The following is a 23388-nucleotide window of genomic DNA, read 5'->3' on the forward strand; positions in this document are numbered from 1 at the left end:
TGCACTTTTATTTGCACAATTCTAATTTCGCAAAAATATCTGTGCAGTCTATTGATGAATTTACGGTGTTTGTAATTTTATAAAATGTAAGTAACGGTGCATGCCAACCAGTTAGCTGTTCCCGACGAGTATACTCGTCGCAACACAAAGCGTTGCCATTTTCTCGTGACGAGAGACTCGTTAAGAATGATAAATTGTACTTCGATGTTCTTCATTAATATATTCCATAAAAGTGTCGTATTTAAGCAAAATATGAAGCAAATCAAACATATACACTATAATTACTGTAATTTATACATTTCTCAAAGAGATTGCAACAGCTAACTGGTTAAATAAATTATTGTAATTCGTTCTTTGGATTCGTATAAAATGTTTAACGCAAATGAAAATTTTCAGAACGAAAAACTCTAAGAGGAATGGGGACTACCATGGTTTCAGGAATGTTGGTAGGCCCACGATCTTAATGTTTTGATACTAATAATTAATATGTGAAATACAAACCTGTAAAGACGGTAGAAAAATTGCGGGGCACAGTCACGTTTCACTTGGTTTCGTTGAAATTATTGAAAAAGGAGACGCATGTTTGTTTAAGAATTCTGTTATCAATACTGGCAAATCGATTCACTGGAATCTATTAACGTGATCGGCAATCGTTGTTGATACGGGTAATGGTCCAGCGGCACGAGCCTGGAATTCGTCGTCTAATTGGCTAACCTATTAATTGGCCGTCGCGAGTCGCTCGTTATTGTAAAGTTGGTCGGCAACGGACACGACTTAACTCGTTTTTAATGACGATGACCGCGATTAGGGCCCCGCGTTTACGAGAAATTCGGGAAACACATTTCGAGAAGTGTTCTGATAATTAACATGGCCAGAGAAAAATAATTAAATGTAAAAATTGTCATTTCGTAAGCAATAAAACGACGGGAACAAAGCTTTCCGAGACTCGTAAGATTTTTACTATTACGTCAATATATATTTTCTAAATTGTCGACTATTTCTGCTGAAAATTAGTATCGACGATAAAAATATTCTTCGAAGGAAAAGTGACAACTGGAGGATTCCGGATGGTGCTTAACGACGAAGCCAAGGATCGGGATGTAAGATTAAAAAAGCACGCAAACGATTAAACAGTGAGTTTTTAATAATAAAAATATTTTGACAGACCAGTCAACTCGATGGAACATTTATTCGAATGAGTCGTGTGTGATTGCGAGAAATGAAGGGTCGGGGGTGTGGGTGAAGGGATGGTGAACTCCATGTGTGTGTGTGTGTGTGTATGCGACAGGGTGGCGGGATGATGGGCATGAGGGGGGGGGGGGGGGTCGCAAAATTACAAGTAAACACCGTATATAATACAAAGGATCATTTCTTCATCGACTCATTTATCCAAGGTAGGAATTTTCGACATTGGCAGCGACGTAGTTACGATAATGATGATAATCATAATAATATTAACTACAGGTAGAGATACTATTATTAATTAAATTACTTATAAAACGGTCTATACTCGTATTTGTACGCGCAACATCTCTTCACTTAATACCCAGTTTTACTATCCTTCCTTTCTTCCTTTCTCTCTCACTCACTCTCTCTCTCTCTCTCTTTCTTTTTATTACATTTCGCTTAGTTTTCAATTTCCTCTTTTCTTAACTATTTAGGAATACTATTTAAAATCAGTCTTGTGGTTGAGATATATTAGGTGTCTGGTGAGGTAGTGTCAGTTTCATAGTATACATCGAGTGCCACTTGATTTTTGCTGTACAATCACAAAACCGTCGACGTGAACTAATCTCTCGGCCGGCCTGTCGATTCGATCACATTCTCGCATGGAGAATGGAACAAGATGGAAATAATATTCACTGTATTCTCAAATTAATCATTTTTGTTATGGATACACGAAATCTGCACTCTGATCAGTGCACTTTCATCCAATTTTCTTTAACACGTAACTAGTCACGTGACATCTGCGAGACTGTTTCATTTATAACTCTGCTACACTAAAGCCATAGACTGCTGCGTTTGCTTTTAGTGTAACAAAAAGGAATTCAAATCTCTTTTAATGTATGAAATCAAGAAAAATGTTCAAGTAAGTAAAAATGTTCATGGTAAGTAAAAATGTTGAAGTTCATGTTAACTGATTGTTTAAGTTATTATTTTTATTATTAACTATTGTGAAGTCATTGTTTAAGGTTAAATGAAGTAATTGTTTAAGGTCAAGTTCGTGTCAAATAAATGTTTAAGGTCAGGTTCATGTAAAATAAATGTTCAAGCTCATGTCAAGTAAAAGTGTTTCTAAAGAAAACTTCTGAGAATTTCGTGTTTCTATCTGTATCAAAAAATATTCGCCTCGATGCACAAAAATGTCACGTGACCGACCAAGTGATTACGTAAACAAGCAAACTAGCACGTTGAAGAAAAATACTCGTTCGAGAAAATCGTCGAATCCACATACGGGCCAAGCTCAAGCTGCATTCAAAGTTGCATTTTGCGCGCTCTCCACGCCGCGAGGAACAAACGCTCGACGCGTCGGGACGCGCCGGGCCTGTCCAGTCCTCAAGTGGCCGTTTTTTTCTAAATACCTTTAATTAGCGAGTAGCGAGAATATCGTCGATCATATATCCGCGGAACAAGTGTTGATCGTTCGTCTATGTACTTCTTTTCTTTAGTTAATACAGGCATAAAATTTGAATTTGTACCGTGTGTCGTCGTCGTCTTTGTCCGCGCGCGGCTCGCGCGATTGAGTCGGATCCATTCTTCAATGAAAATGCGGATCGCTGTCTAAATAGAATCCGCCCGAATCCGTGCGCGGACGATCGACCGCCGCGCAATTGCGCGATTAGCGTTCACTGTACAAAATTATAACTATACATGACTTCTAGTTACATAGATACAGAGAGAAAGTGTGTACACCACATGTAGGTGCATACGTGACGATATCGAGAGTATTAGAGGGAGCGGGACCGGGCATCTGCGCTCCAACGCGCTTACAATCCGCTCGGAGTTCGCGAGGATTCGACTTTTGCTCTGGAAACAACTGTGCGATTTTTCAAATCATTCATTTTGCAGAAATCTACCAGTTTAATCGTAGAGATAACAAATTGTTAGTTTTCGTCGTATTTTCATGCAACTGGCTATTTTTTCATTGTATTTTGTGAACATTAGAATCTGGAACAAAATGTCTTCCTTCATTATACGATCTTTTAAATTAATGCTTTTTTTAAGGAACTACAGAAGAAATCTATCGATAGTAAATACACATAACAAAAAACGGCTCTTGGTTAATTACTACTGATAAAGGAAAATTTGTTTCTTTATTCTACGATGTTTTACATCATAGTTTGTTGCGTAGTCACAAGACAAATCCCTTTATGTGTGTATCGATAATCCACAACGAAAATATGGCTGCAGATTATAAAATACCAGAAATACAACAGACGACCATTTTTGTATGTTACTTTACGGACAGAATTTCTCCCTTGGTTCCATGATTTTCTAAATTATTGTTTCTCTAAGGAGCTGCAAAATAATTTCAGTTGCTCGTGCAGACGTAATGGAAATGACATTAAATGATATCGAATGTTCACTTTTCTTAACGATAAAATTAAAATTGATCGCTTGGCACATTGGTGTCTCCAGCGAAAAGATCGGGAACAGCGAGCGCCGATGATCTCCCTCGATCTCGCTCGATCTCTCCCGTTCGGAACCGTGGTCCCCAGCTTCCGGTACACATCGCGCCGACACAACGTTATAATTTGACACAAACATATAGTTATGTTATTATGTATACACAATACACGTTCTCGTACGTTACGATTAAAATGACAACAACGATATAATTGATTATTACACGACAGCATGTAGGATCAAGCGACGATTTTCTATTTTAATTTACAAATAGGTACTCGACACGAAGAAACATCCTGTTTCCGGTTATCCTTAATCCTCTCCGAATTCTTTCGCAATGGTCTCGCGCTCGGTGTCATCCCTATCGCGGACTTTTATTTTATCGGTGATTCTGGTCTGTTTACAAAGAAACGTTTGGAAAACAATTGGCCCGTATCGTCAGATCCGGGCCAGCAGGAACGTAATTCACCAGTATCGTTCGGAACTAACAACCATTAACTAGGAATCCATCTTCCTTCAAGGTACCGTTTTTCTGCGGGCGTCGCCGGGCAGAGGTCAAGTTTCGTCTAATGATTCCCATCGCGATGTTCCGTCTGCTTTCTTCTTATTCGCGGGCTCCTCCTCTGCTCGACGACTCGAGGATTGTGTACAAAACTAGGACAGCATAGTTTGCTTCGTCGTTGCGACACTAAACTCTTGAGTTGGAGTCCGATCATCCGAGCGACAGATCGGCATCGAGCAATCTGCTCCGACGAGCGTACCGTGCCACCTTTGCCTTTTTCGGTAACTGCACAGGGTGCTTCGAGGACAGTCGACCCTCAAGTGGACCTTCAGAATGAACTCTTTCGATTCATTTAATGTTGGGTACCACAGCGTTGATAAATGAAATCAACGTTCATTTCGTAAAACTATAAACAGATGATACGTTTGCATAAATCACTAAACGATTCCATATATACCGATTAAATGTTTTAATTAAAAGTTCTGATAATTTCATGGCAGTTAATTCAAATTCGTGAATAGTAATTTTGCTTCTGTATAGTTTTAAGCATTCTTTCTTGAGCTGATTGAATACGGCTAGTCGATGGTTTGAACCTACTGCTAAAGAAGCTAGAATTTAGCTGGGTCAAACTGGATCCAACAACTACCAGGATCAAAGCCACGATGATCCACTCAATGGTCAGACAGTTTCGCACTCGAATCGGCTATTTTAAAATCGCTAATGTTCTGCTCTCGAGGAACTTGCAGTTGCTTTAGGAATAGATTGTTGAAGTTATCAATTTCTTGTGTCGTTCGATCAATAATTACTTCACTGGGCAGTGCCGCAGCATCCGCGCGCAAGCATAGACTGTATCGTAGTCTCGCGCGCATCGAGAATGCAATCATAATCGAAAAAACCGCCTAGTCAACAGTTCAAGCACCCAGCCTCCGAAACATAGTATACAAGCGTTGAACAACCGACAGGAACATGGTATCATTGCGTTTCTAATAATCACTTCGGACCGCAAACTTGGTTCCCGAAACTAACCAGCTCGAACATCGTCAACAGAACAATTCCAACCAGATCGTTCGTTATCGGTAACAAAAATATATCTTCAATGAACTTGTAGCGTAGCTCGAAACGGAAAGTACAATGCAAAAATATGACATTTTTCACGGTATTGATTTCGACGTGCTTGGCGATCGAATTAAAATGTCGGGTCGAGAGCGTCTTTCGAACAGTTTATTACACGCTGCGTAATCGCTGCTGCCGTGCCGGACATCGCACGCAAAAGAAAGTAAAAACAAACGAAAAAAGAAATAGGAAAACTCTTTGATAACGAGCTTGGTCCTTCGTCGATAGACTATGAGATAAGATTAAATTCGTATTGACGAGATACGGTACGCTCGCGAGCCACGAATGAAAAAAGCTGCGCGACACTTCTAAAAGTTCGCGCCTCCTCGTTACAGCGTTTTTATATCGAGGGGCTTGGGTTTTATATACAATATACCTGGGGTCGGTGGTGGGTTTTACTTTTTGGCCGGGGTACGAGGTCGAGGCCTGCTGACCTCTGTCGCTCTGCTCCGATGTTAATCGATTAGCGTCTCTCGAAAGACGAACGCAAAGAAAGGAAACAGAAGTCGCGGTAATAACAAAGGCCATTGTCTATTCGAGGCATTGGTGTTCTTTGTTTAGGCGTACTTGTTCGTACACTGTCCAACTTTCTATTTTCTTAATTATACTGTGATTTTAATCGGAATTTTCATTGATCATATCTGGATTTTATTTTGAGAGATATTATGTTTCTTGTACGTTGAAGAATTCGTGATAGATGCAAGTTTGAAAAATTACAAGAAATCGTGCATATTAATGACATAACCTTGACAATTTATTGCATGATTATTTTATGTTCGCTATGACGAATTTTTCATCCGATTAATGTTCCGTTCTACCGATCTCTCATGATCAATGACAATGAGAATTCCTATGAATTTTTGCGTCTTCTAATCCTTTATTGTGTGCCAAAATATCTCGAAGTAAAACGTCTAATTCAGTCGCGAGAAATATAAATTTAGCGATAAATAAAGATAAATTTTCAATTAGTCGAAATTAGTGTGGAAATATTCTTAAATTCTGGTAAAGAATATCTCTTCCGAAGAAGTTAAGTTAAGGAAACGCTCGTTCGAATGACATTAGAACGATGTTACAGTATAAATGTGATTGTTAATCGAAAGCAGAAGACGCCAGTGTATGTACAATACTTTCCTCGGTAGTGTATCGAGTTTATGGTGATAGGAGGGGTTTACAGTGAACAGCCGTGACGAAAGATCGCAACGTTTCGGTGAAACGAGCTCGAGATCTGCCTTCCAACACGTGTAACAGGGCGAGAGCGCCGTTACGTAGAGGAACAGGGAAGTGGTCTGGAAAATGGCTCCCCGAAAGCTTGAACGTGAATAACGAGTGAAAACTGCGGATGAGCCGGAACCTTCGGCAGGAATGTGGCGAAAGTGTAACACCGGGGTCGAAAGCTGTTTCGTCGGAGGGTTGGACCGAATTTTCACTTTCGAACGACGAACAATCTGTCCGCCATCTCTGTTCCTTCACAGTGCGGACAAACGATATTTTTCTTGCCTTTAACAATTCGTTTAGTTGAAAACGACAATTTCTTGGCTACATTTTCCCCGATAATTGTACAGTAAATTCTTCTCGATCGACGCTCATCTTGTACAGAAAAATGGACGATTTGGAAAGACGAGATACGCTTAATCGAGCCTTATGGATCGTTTTTATAGTTATCGACTGTCAACAACTATGAGAACGAGCCGCAAAGCTCGACTAATCGTGTTTCCAAGCTGAAGGAAAATTAGGCAGAATTTACTGTAATCCTTCGACTCTCTTATGTGGAAATTTAAATAAATTATACAAAATTTGTCGCCATTTTTACTGGAATGGACGCTTGATTTAAGAAAATCAACCCAATTATTTACTGCGAAGGTGTCGCTACAATTTCAACAACTTTGAAATAAAAAATACATGAATTATCTTATAATTATATTATAAAATAATTTCCGACGAAGATTTTTGTCGAAACGCAACTTTGTTATTGTTACGAAAAACGATATGCATTGATCTCGCGTTTAACACTTTATTCACCGGCAGCTGCGCAACGGTTTTTTAAAACCGAGGGCGAGCTGTCAAGAATTTAAAAAAAAATTGTTTATAAATTATAATAATTAGAATATCGTGTGACAAATTTTTTCCCAAAGGTTCTTTAGAAGAATATTATCGAGCATGTCACAGACACAGCTCGGTGATCGAGAATACCTATTATTAAATAATTCCGGTGGAAAACGTGTTAAGCCTTAGTGTTAACGACGAGTCGATTCGTCCAGTTACGACTTTCGAGGACAAATGCAGAGTTCCGAAGGGTAGCGAACGTCATCGGACGCGGAAGAGGGTGTCGGTGAATAGCGTAGGGGGTCCGTTTCGGTCCCACGGGCTGACCCCCGCGCGGAACAATTGGCTCGAGATGGCCTCGAGTTCGCCGATGAAATTTGCATGGCCCGGACCAGACATAAATCAGAGGGCCATTGAGAGGAGGACGATGAAAGAGGCAGAGAAGCGAACGGAGAAGGAGAAGCCGAAGAAGAAGAAGAAGAAGAGCCGTCCTCGGCGCGGCGTGAAAAGAGGAGGGCCCACCGGCTGCGAAATTTTCGGCACGCGGGTATATCATTGCGAAAACTGGTTCGCGCGAAACAGACGCCCGCCGGGGACCCGGGCTAGGACAAAAGCTCCTTCCTAGGGATCTCGGCTTCTACGAGAGCCGGCTGCTCCGCAGAATGGAGAAAAAAGAAGACGGAAACCGGAGAACCCGGCGAAGACGCTGCTGGCCGATTTCTGCATGAGAATGAGCCTCGGGGATGATCATTCCCGAGTCGGTGGATGCTACCGATGCTTATTGTGCGGATTGCCGCGAATCGACGATTTCATATTCACCGGACACGCGTGAATATATCGTCTTACCGAACCTGCCACCTTTCCTTCTCTTTTTTTTTGCGAACGGACCGCATGCAAATTAGCTTAGCGGGCTCTTCTCTGGCGAGATACGTGATCGTTGGGACAGAAGGCAATTTTTAGGATTCTTTTTTTTCGGTGGTAGTCTTCAAGGGATTCTTCTCGAGCTTTGACATGGTAATTTCGAGACGTTGATAAGAGGGGGTGTGCTGAGAAAGAAGACGATGATTCAGTCGCTTGATAAGTGCATGGTTGTGCTTTGACCTGGTTACTGTAGTTTTAGATCAAGCTGGTTAGTCAGCGCGTTAAATGAATTGCTCCGATTTTATCGGATTGGCTATCAAATTGGTTACTTTTTGATAGATTGAATTAGTAGGTTATATCAAGGTTACGTAGGTTAGTAGGTTGGTTATTTAGGGATTTTCAAGTTTAGGAATTTTTATTCTGTACATTTGAGCGCGAGGATTTTTTTAGAATCTCAAGGATGCAATAGGGTCAACAAGATAAGTTCTACGGTGAACTTTGTCTGTCCAGTTTCACTTTCTAACATTTAACCGCGCGGTTATCTTAATACATGACAAAAGTAAAAGAAGTTAATTTTGACAATAACTATGACAATATCTAAATAGCTTTGATTAGGATATCTCAGGATCGTGATTCTGTAGTCAAGTGGTAATATCAAAGTAATATCGTTCTATGACCTTGACATTTTGAATCAATGCAGACTTATCAATTTAACAGAAAAAAAAAAGTTCTCATTTATAGTAAATCCAAATCCGTTTTGATGCTTTCCGATCTTTAAAAGAAATGAACAGCATTCACGATTATCGTGTTCAACTTGATATTCTGTAGGTGGTTTGATCACCTACAACAAGTTTTCAAAAATTAGTGTCTATTTCGACGTACTGCAAGTAGGAATAATTGTAGGAATAATCACTGCGATAAGTTTTCACTCTTCGGTACAGCTTCTGGTACCGAATGATCTCTGTTCTCCAAAAATTCACAAGGGAGCCAAGGACTCGAACGGAGGAGGATAGGGCAAGGTGTGGCAAACCTCGAGCTTGTGTGTGTGTAAAGTCGATCTATAGGTATAGATCTGTGCAGGTGTTTAATAAAAATGAAAGGATTCACAATTGGCGTATAGAATAGACAACAACGCGTCGTTACGCAGACTGGCCGATTAAGGTCTTTATAAAAATAAATACAAGCGAGCAAAATAAAGCGAAACAATAAAAGGAAGAAACAGAAAAAAGACCAGAAACAGAAAAAAGACCAGAAACAGAAAAAAGACCAGAAACAGAAACAAAAGATAGAAGATAACAACGCAGAACGAGACGAAAGTTTAGCGAAGAATTAGACAACGAAATAAAAACGAAGCGGAGAACGGGAACGAGAAGAAACGAGAAGCGAAGCCGGTAAAGTAAAAGAAACGAAGAAAAACCTACCATAATATCATAATATGGTCGACAGCTCTGTAAAGATCGGCGAAGTTGCGAGAGCGACAGAGGACCGACGACCAATGTCACTCCCCCCCGCTACTTTTACTGTCAGAGGAACTTGTATACCAGCACATTCATTCCGTAGCTTCTCTTTTTATATTTCGATTCCCGCTCGCCTCATTCACACACGCATCAACGGCACTCGTACTCACACGCTCCTGACCAGAAATCACGCTCCCGCACGAGATCCACACTCGCGCGGAAGACTCACACACGCACGGCAACGGTAAATATTTCTCTCTCTCTCTCTTTTTTCTCCGCTGTTCAATTACTCTTCTCTCCCGATACCTATCTAATTAATCACTATCTACCTATCCATCAACACTGCTCTCGAACGAAACACGCGGAACCTACAACGACTAACTAAATACACAGTTTTTCTTTTTCTCTTGTGTCGCGTTCTGTCGCGCACAAACTATGTACAACAAAGGGAAACCTATCTCCCTGAAAACTGAACTCTCGCGAACTCTCTGGTTTCCACTTCCACTTTCGTGCCTCTCTCGTTTCAATCAGTTATATACGTATTGTTTTTTATATATAAACACACATACATACATACATGTATATATATATACATATACATATATATATATACACACATACATACATATACATATATTTTATATATGTATAGAAAAAGAACATGAGAAACGCGTCCCTGAATTGTTTGTTTTGTTCACGTTTAAATTACACGTTTTGCAGGATGCTTATAGACTCGCCGTTAACTTTCATCGAATCTTTCCCTCTCCCTTAGATACAATAATAATAATAATAATAATAATAATAATAATAATAATGATAATAATAATAATAATCATCATCATCTCTATATATATAATATAATATATATATATCTATAAAAAGCATCTTAACAATAGTGACTGTGAACCGGTGCTCGCGGAGAATTTTTGCTAGGTGAGGGCTCGGTTCTCTGGACGAGCCACCCAAGTGAGTCGCAAGTTAGTCCTTTCGTCCTCTTCCTTGGGTAGCCAATGCCAAGTGAACGAGAGTATACAGGATTCGGTGTGTGATTGTGTGTAGTGGTTGGTGTCTGTGCTATTTTTGTTACGTAGATGTGTCGTCTACGTACCCCTAGAGACTCCACTAGGACGCGTGACCGACATTGGTCTGATTTCCGAGGTTGCCGGCGAGATGGTGAACGTACTGGCTACGGTGGTTCTGAAGGAAGAGACTGCTGGGACTGGCCTCGGAGACGTCGAGCAGCTCCTCCTCGTCCTCTTCGTGAATGGTGTCGCTGCTCGGACTGTGGCTCATCGGCGAGTCGCCGCTGCTGTGCGAGTGCGAGTGAGGCCTGTGCATGCCGGTCGACATCGACAGGTCCTCGGGCTCCGTCTGCTCCGGCAAGTTCACCGGGACACCGGACAGATTCAAAGGTATCGGCATCGTCGCGTTCACGACCGAGCTGGGCAGCTGACGGTGCGCTGGTCTGACCGATGCGAGAGGTTTCCTGATCACCAGAGGCGCCGCTTCGGCCTCATCTATCTCAACGTCGATGTCGATGTCAATGTCCTCGTCCAGGTCGTCGCTGGCCAACGATGGAGACGCGACCTGCGACCTCGGGACCCCGGAACCGCCCGTCCCGCACTTGTGATGCATCAGATGGTGCCTCCTTCTGAATCGCATCTGACAGTGTTCGCACTCGAACGGCTTCTCCCCCTTGTGGATCAACAGATGAGCCTTCAGCTGGTTCGAGTCGCTGAACTTCGCCGAGCACAGTTCGCACGCGTACGGACGCTCGCCCGTGTGCACCCGCAAGTGACGACGCAGGTTTGCTACCTGCACGAATTGACGGTCGCAGTGGCTGCAGTGGTACGGCTTCTCGCCTGTGTGCAAACGCATGTGCGTCTTCAGGTGGTGGTCCCGCGTGAATCTGCAATCAGAATAGTCTAACGATGTTCTCCAGACATTTTTAGGGGTAGTCAGCAAGTTGATTCGAGTTTAGATTCGAATGGCTTCTGATTCAATGACTTGACAATGACAAACATCAAATTGACGAATAATGGCTGACCTCCAGAAAACACAGAAGTTTTGATAACATTTTGGTTGAATTGTGGCTAAAAAGATGTTTAGGCTTGGATTAGGTTGACCTTTCCTTGATTCAAGAATTTACAGAGTCTTAAAAATATCAGAAGCGACGATGAACAGTATTTTTTTGTAGAACGAATGTAGATATTTTCGCTGCAAGTGAGATAAATGGCGTTAGAAAATTAGCTAAAGTAGACGAAGAGAAAACTTAAGGAGAACCCGAACACAGTCAACCGAAGGTCAATACTGCACTAGATACGCGAGTGACACGTATCTCTCGATACCCCTTTGATTGTGGCATCGACGCCGTGACTATTATTCCTTTAAGGAGTCCCACGCAGTCTTCTAGACCCTAGCTTACCAGCTTGTTAAATAATGTACTGTCTTATCAGTTGACTATGTATAGCCGCTTTTCTTACACCCCATCGTCTTTCACTAAAGTTCGATTTCCTTCTGAATCCAATAAATAATTCTTTCATTTTCTAGTGTTGCAGTTGTCATGTTTTCACAAAGCACATTGCATCTACATCGACCGCTTCAGAATTTGCTACAGTAGTCATTGAATCTAAATAAACTCTACTCGAATCTAAATCAATTCTACTTGAGCTTAAATAAATTTTTGTTAAGTCTAAATAAATTCTACTCGAATCTAATTACATTAAAGTTCTCGTTAGGTTTCAAACCACCAATTCGTGTATCAACGCCGTCATGCTCCCATCTTTATCCAACCAAAAAATCATCCTTTCATACCTATTGGGTTGGCAACTAAGTAATTGCCGATTTCAGTTATAGATGGTCTCTCACTCCCATTTTTATGATATCCGTAAATGTTATATTATAAAATTATTATTATTATTATGTTATTTTTTATTATCCGTGAATGTTAGCAACTGGACAAATTGAATGCAGCGGTCAAGGAAAATTGGTCAATCGTAAAGGTGTCATTTTCCACCAGGACAATGCTAGGCCGCTCACGTCTTTGTCCACTCGGCAAAAATTGATGGATATTGGTTGGGAATTGATGTTACACCCACCATATAGTCCTGATCTCGGGCCATCGGATTACCACTTATTTCGATCCCTTCGTGGTAAAACTTTTAATGATAATGATGCTGTAAAATCTCACTTAACTCAGTTTTCGGCCGAAAAGGATCAGCCTTTCTACGAACGTGGAATTTTCAAGTTGTCAGAGAGATGGCAAAAGGTCATCGAACAAAATGGAAAATACATTACAGATTAAACTTCGTTCCAACTAAAAAAAAATTTTTATTTCGTTGAACAAATCAGCAATTACTTACTTGCCAACCCAATATAAATGCTAAACGTCCTCAAACTCACCTTTTGTGACACTCAGGGCACTCGAACGGTTTCTCTCCAGTATGAGTGCGTTCGTGATTTTGGAGCACGTGTTTGTATCCGAACGATCTCGAGCATACTCCACAGGTGAACACCTTGTCCCTTCCGTCTTTGCCAGCCTCAGGGCTGACCGACGCTGGTGGAGTCAGAGGATCCGAGCCCTCGACCGTCGGTTGGGCAGCGTCGCTTTTCGACTTCGTAGTTTTCTTCTTGGTAGTCTGACCTTTCTTGGTCATTCTATCCGCACTGCTGCTCACTACATTGTTGTTATTATTGTTGTTGTTGTTGTTGTTGCCGTTGCCCGAGATTCTTCTGGTGCTGGATTTGGTACTTAGAGCGGGTGACACCGGTCCAGGTGAATGATTAATGGGAGACGGTGGCGATGATGCCGCTGGTGGCGCCCAACCACCGAAAAGTGTCTGATGATGTCTGTAGAGCGACGGACTGGCGGTTAATGTCGAGTGCAACGATACAGGAATTCCCGCTGCCATTAATGCCGCCGTTCGACTCGCTGCCAAGAGCTGTTGCGGAGTTAGCATCGACAGTCCAGCCGCGGCGTTGCCCATCCCCGGGAACATCACTTGCGATGCGTTATTGTTCAGAGACGGTGACTGTTTCTCTGATTCCTGCTTCATCTCGAGAAGCTGGCCGGCCGAGAGTCCTGCGGCACAGATAAAACGTGTTTCAACTGCCTTATTCTCATATCCCAATCTCCTGGCAGCTAGTTTAATCTTCGGCAGACCATCGCAAACTTGGCAAAAACCAGCTTCAAGTTTACAGGATATCTGTCCAACAAAGAGGAGATAATGTTTAAACAGTCGTTCGTCAGTTATACCTAGACGACGGATATGCAAAATGAAAATTCCCTTCATAAACTGCAACAAACGAAGATGACATTTCATTCTTTGTTTAATAATTTTAGCGTGTTATTCGTGATATACTTTTTTATTGAATCTGTACAGAAAGTTAGTTATAAAATTAGTTAGTAAAATTACAAAAAATATTAGTGTAAATTGTTCTCCTCAACATGCAATTCCTTAAATTAATAATGTACAGACAGTCATGAATTCCTTTAATCTCGGCACAGTTTCATACTTTTACTTTTTTAATTTATTTAATCTACATTTAGATCGTAAATGTGCATAAAATCCGCAGTATAGTTACAACACGAGACTTCCCATCCTAGAAATCAATAATATCATCCTCGTCGCAACTAGCTTTCATAGTCCACTCATACCAACGAGATTTTCGATCAAGAGAAAAATAACGACAGATTTTCTGCACCTAATCGGAAAATATCGGGGGAATTTCAAAATCCGTTTTCTAAACTTTCGAGTGTCACAATTATAAGACAGAGGAGTCGCCGAGTCGCCGAGTTTAGGAAGAAAGTGCGCGATGCAACGCGGCTGTTTCGCAACAAATCCCGACCGGTCGGCGCACGGAGAGGGCGAGAGTGCACCGGTGTACGTGTGCGAATTGTAAGCCGTTCCCGGCGCGACGGTGTCTCTCCCGTCTCTTTTTCTCCAGATCGTTTGTACGTCGCCCGTTCCTCCGGTTCTCGTCCCTCCCCGGGCGGCCTCCTACACACGCCGCTCTCACACGTGAGAGCTCGCTCGATCCTCCTCCATTCACTCACACCGTCGTACGCGCCGGTTCATTCATAAGCCTCGACTTCCCACCCACGTCACCGCGGTGTACCGCCTCTCCTCGACTTGAGGCCAACGACACCGCGAAAACTGCACGAGGTTGCTGCGACGTCCGCGCGAATTTTCCGGGTCCTCGGGCTCCAAGGCCGTTTCGGGGCAAACGAGACCTCCGCACCGCGAGAAACTCGATCGCACTGCACGACCGTCGTCGCTACGTCGAGCTACGCGGTGTCGTTGCACATTAAATTAGATGGCTCGAGCTGAATCGCGAATTTTTCCGAAAGTATACTGCTGACCTGTACATTTATTTACTTCGATATTGTTAACGGCGTTATCGTGCGCTCGCAAGAAGCGAGGCTCCTGTTAGAAAACTTTTCGAGCGAGTTTGCTTCTGTTTGCATAGATGACGAACTAGTGATCAGATCAAAAAGCAATTTTTAAATTCGAGTTTGTCGTGGATTTTAGTTTTTGACAGTTTCAACGCTGAATCTACCGAACGTTAAAAGCAACTGGAATGATCATCTATGAAAAATTGAATTTATTTAGATTTCCTGCGAATCTTCGTTAGAAAATGTGCTTGAATAAAGAAATTTATTGTATCATTTTTCATTGAAACAGCTTCTAGTTTCAATAGTTGCTATATAAAGTATATGAAACGTGTCGTTTGGTCGGCACTGATAGTTTTAACGTTAAATTAGGAAATTATTGATTAACGAGACGGCGCCTGTATGTGGCGCCAAAGTTGCTATTCGAAGCTGTAATTTCAGATAGAACGCACGTATTATATGCAAGAAAACTAAGAAATCGGTTTAAGACTGTGTAGGAGATTGTACAGTAAATTCTCCACAATCGTCCCTGAATTTGTAAACAAGAATGTACAACTTGGGAAGAGGGGATACGATTATTCTCTAGCCTTGAGGCTCGTCTATGCAGTTGCCGATTATCAACAAGTACAACAACAATGAGTCCATTTTTGTTTACAAGCTGAAGGTCAATTGGGAAGAATTTACTATACAATTTCCACTGCAATATTTACAGTATACTATTTGAAGACAGATACAAAGTCGAATTGAAACGTCGTCTCTCTTTCAGAAAAGTTACCGCAATATGAATTGACTTGTTCTTCTAAAAGCGTATCATAAAACAGTCAGCTTCTAAACGTCGCGGAAGCAAGCATTTCCTGTGAAATCTAACACCACTGTTTCGATCTAGAATTTTTCCAGCTGATATTCCAGTGAACTACGGCAGAAGATGGTGCAGAAGAAGCCCGGCGCCCGCATGTACTTATTTTTAATGCGCGCAGCAAAGTGCCCGTCGCGCGTGCCCCGAAGATTCTCTTCGGGGGTAGAAAAAACGCGGCGCGAATTAGGGTTGCGTCCGATGATTGCTCACACGCGTGACCGACGTTGCCGGCCGACTACGTAATCTGATTAGCCAACGGTCCACTTTTGGAGTTCTAAAAACCGCCGGCGACCCCTCAAGTTCCCAGCGAAAAATTTTATTATTTCTTGCGATCGAGCGAACCTGGCCGAGCCGAGCCGAGCCGTGCCGAGCGGAGCGGAGCGGACAGTGTACCGGTGAAAATCTCTCTACGGTAGATGGGAAATTTTTCGGTGAAAGGAAACGGGAGCGAGTCGAGTAGCCATGTTGCCAGTGGGTTCGCTAATTAATGGACCGTTTAGAAAGAGGGGCCACGCGTAACGAGACCCGTCGAATCAATAAGGGTGCGTAAGATCTCTCTCTCTTTTCTATTCTCTTTCTTCGAGACCGACGACGTCGACGACGATGCCCTGAAACTCCCTCGACGCGGGCTAGGATTCTTACAAGCCTACAATCGCCGTTTCCCGGCAACACGACGAGCACCGCCTCCCCCGCCGCCATCCCTTCCCTAATTGGTCGCCAACCCCGATATTCCCTTTGAGAGAATCCCTTTTTCCCTCCAAGAAAACCGAGACATTTTTTCCGCCAAGGATATACGTTTGCTCGCGCATAATCGTGACTGCTAAGAACACATTTTCTGTGAACTTAATTCTGGGTTTGTTTGCCGGATTGCAGCGATTTTTTGAGCGAATGTTCGTTTAGTGAAGTCAATACCACATTTTGATTCCGGGAAATTTAAGCGGATTCTAGAATGTTAGAGTTAGTAATTTCAACCATTTTTAAATATAAGTGGAGATTCTTACTAAAGCAGATGCAATTTTTTAATTGGAAACAAGCTAAGCAAATTTTAGAAAGCTTAAATAAATAAAGCAAATGATTTTACTAACAGGTGATGCTCAAATGAATTCTGAGACGTCTAAGCGATAGATTTCCATGCATTTTTTAATGAACAGATTTTCTACGACGATTCAAAGATGATTTTCTGATTATGAGATTGGAAATCACAACGAACAATTATAAGTTTAAAATACAATATAATTAATATATATATATATATATATATATATATATATATATATTATAATAATTTTAAACTTATAATTATAAGTTTAAAATATTCTGAACGATACATCTTGTGATTGATTTCATAAAATTTACAATCTTGGATGCATTTAAATTGCCATTTTGGTAATCCGTCATCTCCGAAAGACTAATAAAATAATTTAGTATATTTTATTACACTCCCTGAAAAAATGAAGTTTCATAATCTCAGTTAAAAACGCAACTTAGGATAATTTAAGCTATATTTTTTAAGATGATTTTAAATTATCCTAGGTTGGAATGTTTGAAAATCGTTTTCGACTTAGCAAAAGATCTTCGAAAATATGATCTTTTGCTAAGTCGAAAACGATTTTCAAACGTTCCAACTACAATGTCTCTCGAATAACAAAACGCAACCTAGGATAATTTAAGCTATATTTTTTTAAGATGATTTTAAATCATCCTAGGTTGCGTTTTGTTATTCGAGAGATACTGTTGTTGTAGTTGGAACGTTTGTAAATCGTTTTTGACTTAGCAAAAGATCTTCGAAAATATGATCTTTTGCTAAGTCGAAAACGATTTTCAAACGTTCCAACTACAACAACAACATCTCTCGAATAACATTTCAGACAATACAAACAATACGTTCATCATGCATCCGTCTTCTTAAAATTCCTGTTCCGGACACTTCAAACCTAGAGCGATAAACAAGAACACTTTCTACGTATCCCCACCACGAACCGCGAGAAAAGATGAACAGTCCGTCCGAAACTTTAAACCCGAAGGAAACATATAACCTCCTTCACTCTCTCAAGGGTTGATTGCTACAAATACATTAATGACGCGACCTCCGTCTTAGATCCACCGAAATCCTATCTGGCCGTCGATCGGAACGAAAATACGGCGCGCGTGTGATCCGCGTCGCGGCGTTCGCCCAAATATACGATACATTGTTTATAACCTGGCTATCGCGTAGACCAGCGATGGCGACGTCAGACGTAGATCGCAGTTCTCTTCCGAACAGCGGCGCGGGCAAAGGGACAGCGACAGAGATGCGAATATCCCGAAGCGTTTTTCGACTGCGTTATTTTTAGTTTGGTCGTCGGGAACCGCGAAACCCTCCGCTCATTTTCCTCCGTTGGCTGGCGTCGAGCGATTTCGCGTTTTCCTGGCTCATCGATGTTTACAATGTGTCACAACACGGGAGCGTGTCGCCCGCGGGCGCTTTTAGATCCTGGCGGCGGGCCAATCGCGACCCGAAAACTACGAAACCGCGGTTCTCTCTGTCCTGCGAAATATCCGGATTCGGACGGAGGCGGGGCGCGCCTGATACTATGCGTTTCGATCGGGTCAGTAGACCACGAGGTCGGGCCGCGAGCATGAAGAAAAGCCAACCGACTAACCTTCAGAGTCCGCGTGCAAAACAAACGCGGCCCGCGAGGGGGCCGGCGGAGACTTTTGTTTCGCTAATCATGCGCCGCGTCGCGCGAACGCAGCCGTCGATCGAGGAGGAATCTTTCGCGACGACGGCTCGCGCGCGATCCGTCGAGTCATCCCGTAGAAGCAAAATTGTACCTGAGTTAATTTGAGCTTCTTGTAGAAGAGACAGAGCCATTCTACGATCCGTGCTGGCCGTTTTCACTTTGACACTCCATCCACTTCCTTGTGCACAATACGGTCATTCACTTCCGGAAAGATCAACCGCGAGAACTAGGATCGAGCCGGGCGGCGATAACACCACTGCACACCGACGACCTCGAGCAGAAAACAATTCCACGCGGAGGACGATCCAGTCGAGTTCTCGGCGATCGGCACGCGGTTCTGGCACGGGTCCACGTGTGGACCAAGCAGATCGAGATTTACCGAACCGAGCGCTGCGGAGAGAAATACAGAGACTGTGAGCGAGCAACGCAAGACAGATAGGCAAGGCTAGATGAAACAAGGGAAATAAAGGTGACGCAAAACGTGTGTAACTACTCTACTATAAACAACAAACGTCGCCGTCCGACCACGAGGAACGACGACGATCAACGACGTTGCTCTGGGCTGACCTAACCCAATACTAACTGACAATCGAGTCGCGCTCTCTGTAGTCAAACATCCCCCACCCTGGTGCCGTAGCTATCCCTACCTATGCTCTGAAATCCCCACCAAGCACAGGCTTGGTTTCCTCTACCCTCGCGAGTCGCAACCCCGGATGCGCGAGTCGCAGAACCGAGCCGCGCCGAAGAGGACGAAGCAGCGGCCGAGTGTTTTAGACGGGGACAGAGGACTGTGGGGCGCCAAAGGATCGCGAGAGAGGGATGTAACCGCTGCCTTTTGGGGAGACAAAGATATACCGATACAAGCCAGGGAGTAGAGGGGAACCAGTGGCGAGACAGAGAGAAAGAGAAAGGGAGGGAGAGAGAGAGAGAGCGAGAGAGAGAGAGATTGATCTAGAGGAGACAGGGTGAACCTGCGACCGTGATCTTTAAGGGTGGAGGGCCTCGAGAGTGTGGCGAAGACCCGGAGGGTAGGGGATACAACGATGGACGAGCACCGCCGCAGAAGGCGGGTAATCGGTGAAACCTGCGAGAGAAAAGATACCGCGGACGTAGGTGGCTTCGGGGTTGCGGGGTGAACGGGGTCGACGATACTACGTAAGTATAAACCGAACGTTGCGTCGCTCACCCTTTCGGACCGCGAACAGGAGTCATTCCGGCGATGTCTGTTACCTTTGTTCCCTTAGATTTTTCGAGATGGGTATGTTTTTTCTTCTTTTACTTTGCTTATTTTTGGAATTTGGATTTGGAATTACGTTGTATGTCACACATTGCATGCCAACGATTTCAACTTTTGTTAACGAGAATATCACTAACGAATGCAAAAGAGTTTTTCTACTAAAAATGCGCGAACGTCAACGATTTAGAGATCGAAGTTTCTGTCGTGTTTCCGAACGGGTGATTCCGTTGACGCTTTGCTTTTAATTGTATTTCACCTGAATTGTACTTGAAATTATATTCGAATTGTGTCTTTCGAAACAGGATCGCGCGTGTGAACACTGCATCGACTCCGATCGGCGAAGGTGCTTCTTTTTAAATGTTTTCTCATTTCCTTTTTAGGGGAGACAATGGCTAAGAAACGCGTACACGGTACTGCTGTATGTTTCATGATGCATGCACGATTCTAATAGCCAAGGGAGACTGAAGACGGCATACGATTTGTGGACATCGCAGCCGACGATACAACCTTGCGTATCGACCGTTCTTGAAATATTGAGAACAATGTCGAAGTTCCGTGAACGGTGCACGTGCACGGGGATCGCAATGGAAGAGAAGCGATCCGGCGCGACGCGGCACGACGCGACGCAGTGTATTGATACTCGTTGGAAAAGCGGAGAAAATAAAAAAGCCGGGAGAAATTTTGCGATTGAACCGTGACTGGTGTATGTACTTCGCGGCTCGAAATGTAGAATGAGATATCGCGTAGACGATAAGATAATTATACGATAGGAAGGCGATACTCTGCCAGGTAGAACGACGCGGACGCTCGTGCGTCGATAATGTCACCTCGAAGAAGTGCAAGTCGAATTTTTCGACAGGGTAATTGTACCTTTGTTTCCAAAAATAAAGCAGTGTCTCTAGATAAACGAGTATACACTGTTCGAATTTTATATAATCTTTGTTCTACCGTTGCAACAGCAAGTACTTTGTTACTGCTTAATTATCTTGTGTGAACTTCAGTCCAAATAATACAGATATCTATCGCCGAGAAACGATAAAGTTGATAAGACTCGGCATTTTGAGGTAGAAATCGCTAAAAAAGTGTTTACTCGTCTGATACACTCCATAAACGTAATCTTCGCAACACTTTCGGGTTGGTCAGCCATTCTTACGTTGGAGATGAGCGAAATGTGCCTAATCTGATTTCAACACGTTTCACCAGTTGCTGCGTTTTCTACAATTATTCGCATTTATTCCATTTTGATTGAGGTTATGTCTATCATCAGCTGATAGACAAGCGTCTGCCATCTTCGACGTGTGCGAAATACAGCAAATGCTTACCAATTGTTCTTCAACTTGTAAACAAAAATGGACAATATGGGAAGAGGAGATACGATTATTCAAGCCTTGTGGCTCGTTTTTATAGTTTCTGATTGACAACAACTATAAAAACGAGGAGGAATAATCGTATCTTCTTCTTCCAAATTGTGCATTTTTGTTCACTAGTTGAAGGACAATTGGGGAGAATTTATTGTAATCTCTGTAGAGAGGAAAAACAAGAACAGTTTTACAAATTTGTTTAGCACAATGTTGCATTTGTTGAATTTTTGTGAATTCCTTTGCAACAATCCTTTCGTTCTTTTTTTAAAGATTATTCTGCAACAGTGTTTCTCTATTTCTAAAGATTTCCCTGCAGCAATTTATCTCTATTTCAAAATATTACTTTACGACAATGTTTTCCTATTTCTATAAATAGCTCTGAAACTATTTTCTTCTATTCCTTCAGATCACTAGGCAACAAGTTTCTCTACTTCCACAGATTACTATGCAACATTGTGTCCATATTTCTGAATATTACTTTTCAACAATATGTCATCGTTTCTAAATATTAATTTGCGACACTGTTTCTCTATTTCTACAAATAGGTCTGCAACAATTTTCCTCTATTCCTTCAGATTACTATGCAACAAGTTTCTCTACTTTCACAGATCACTATACAGCATTGTGTCCATGTTTCAAAATATTACTTTGTAACATTCCTAAATATTCATTCTAAATATTGATTTGAATTCTAGATATTAATAATAATATTTATTCTAAATATTCTTCATTCCTAAATATTAATTTGCAACAATGTTTTTCTATTTCTAAAAATAGGTCAGCAATAATTTTCCTTTTTTTTCCTTAGATTACTATGCAACAAGATTCTCTACTTTCACAAATCACTATGTAACATTGTGTCCATATTTCTGAATATTACTTTTCAACGATATGTCTTCGTTTCTAAATATTAATTTGCAACACTGTTTCTCTATTTCTACAAATAGGTTTGCAATAATTTTCCTCTATTCCTTCAGATTACTATGCAATAAGATTTTCTACTTCCACAGATCACTATGCAACATCGTGACCATACTTTTAAATATTACTTTGCAACAATGCATCTGCGTTGCTAAATATTAATTTGCAACAATGTTTCTCTATTTCTACAAATAGGTCTGCAATAATTTTCCTCCATTCTTTCAGATTACTATGCAATAAGATTCTCTACTTCTACAGATCACTATGCAATATCGTGTCCATATTTCTAAATATTACTTTCAACAATGTGTCTCCGTTTCTAAATATTAATTGGCGACAATGTTTCTCTATTTCTAAAGATCACTCTTTAACAATATTTCTCTACTTCAATAAAACACTTCGCACCAATTCCCCCTTATTTATATATATTTCTCTGCAACAATGTTGTTTCCATTTCCATCCTTTGAGGCTTCTACAACAAATTCAAAAAAATCTGCGCGCATGCAGATCCAGAAAACCGATTTTCCTCGACTCTTAAACCGCTGCATCGCGTTCTGTTACGCGAACGATTGTCCGCAGCACCCGTCTCTGTTTCGGGGCGAATCAAACGATGCCCGAACAATGCAATTTGGTGGTGCAGCGGAATGCAGCGGCGTCCGCTCGCGACTTCCGCGCGCGATAACGCTCGCCACAATGCCCCGGAGAGCACAGGGCTCCCGCTGTTTTTTTCCGAAAACGAATTCTACCGAACCCTGGTTTCTTTTTTTCGGGGGTGAAACGCGCGATCCCGTTTTTCTCTCTCTCTCCCTCTTCCTCTCTCACCTGCCCGTGCTCGAACGTGCGCAGCGCGTGCCCGAAGCGAAAAACTTACCCGGTGCACGATAAAAAAGTGGAAGAATGCAGGGGCTCGGGCGCGTGTTACCTTTCACGTGTTACCTTGCGACGCGTGTGTGTGCCCGCGCGCGTGTGTGAACACATACTCCACTCTGTCAGCCCGTTGTCCTCCTTCGGATAGAGACGGAGATCAGCAGATACCGCGTGGAGGGATCGCCAAGGGGATGAAACTGTGTCCACAAGGACAGACAAGCGAGATCTCGATGCCCGCGGTCCGGCGAATTAGCACGGTGCAGTTTTACCCTCCTATGGGTTTTTTTAGTTCTTTTTTTTTTTAATTCCGCGTTTCAGAGAGAGACGTGCCTCTTAGGGGCTTTCAGAGTGGCGCACGCCAGCGTGAGGAATTAGCGAGGATTCTATGGACGGTCGCTATTGTGGCGGATCGTTGCTTGTACCCTGCG

General features: G+C 42.4%; 1 protein-coding gene and 1 long non-coding RNA gene across 6 annotated transcripts; one reads left to right on the plus strand and one right to left on the minus strand.

Annotated features, from left to right (window-relative positions):
* Window positions 1-1121: 1121 nt before the first annotated feature.
* On the minus strand, window positions 1122-18791 carry Kr (krueppel). 5 transcript variants are annotated; one of them, XM_033466878.2, is made up of 4 exons: window positions 18666-18791; window positions 13006-13684; window positions 10712-11512; window positions 1122-4535 (listed from the first exon to the last, which is right to left on the minus strand). In XM_033466878.2, exons 1-3 carry the CDS (start codon window positions 18703-18705, stop codon window positions 10726-10728), a joined length of 1506 nt encoding a protein of 501 aa, XP_033322769.2. In that variant the 5' UTR covers window positions 18706-18791; the 3' UTR covers window positions 1122-4535; window positions 10712-10725. The 5 variants fall into 5 exon arrangements, with proteins under 5 accessions (XP_033322769.2, XP_033322682.2, XP_033322855.2 ...); XM_033466791.2 differs by lacking the exon at window positions 1122-4535 and having other exon boundaries at window positions 9184-11512; XM_033466964.2 differs by lacking the exon at window positions 1122-4535 and having other exon boundaries at window positions 9184-11512; window positions 13006-13808; window positions 18666-18756.
* A 287-nt stretch (window positions 18792-19078) lies between these two features.
* LOC117218604 (uncharacterized) lies at window positions 19079-22501 on the plus strand. The gene is made up of 2 exons (XR_004489798.2): window positions 19079-19729; window positions 20192-22501. It is a non-coding gene; the product is annotated as an uncharacterized LOC117218604 (long non-coding RNA).
* Window positions 22502-23388: the final 887 nt, after the last annotated feature.

Source organism: Megalopta genalis, chromosome 9, assembly GCF_051020955.1.
Source record: "Megalopta genalis isolate 19385.01 chromosome 9, iyMegGena1_principal, whole genome shotgun sequence".
Classification (NCBI taxonomy): domain Eukaryota; kingdom Metazoa; phylum Arthropoda; class Insecta; order Hymenoptera; family Halictidae; genus Megalopta; species Megalopta genalis.

What these genes read in the sequence shown, in the direction of transcription:
- Kr (XM_033466878.2), bottom strand. Translation starts at nt 18,705, where the DNA reads ATGGCTCTGTCTCTTCTACAAGAAGCTCAAATTAACTCAG. An exon ending in AGAAGCTCAAATTAACTCAG is followed by an intron (nt 13,685 to 18,665) that starts GTACAATTTTGC and finishes TCTGTGCCGCAG; the next exon opens with GACTCTCGGCCGGCCAGCTT. An exon ending in TGCCCTGAGTGTCACAAAAG is followed by an intron (nt 11,513 to 13,005) that starts GTGAGTTTGAGG and finishes TTCTGATTGCAG; the next exon opens with ATTCACGCGGGACCACCACC.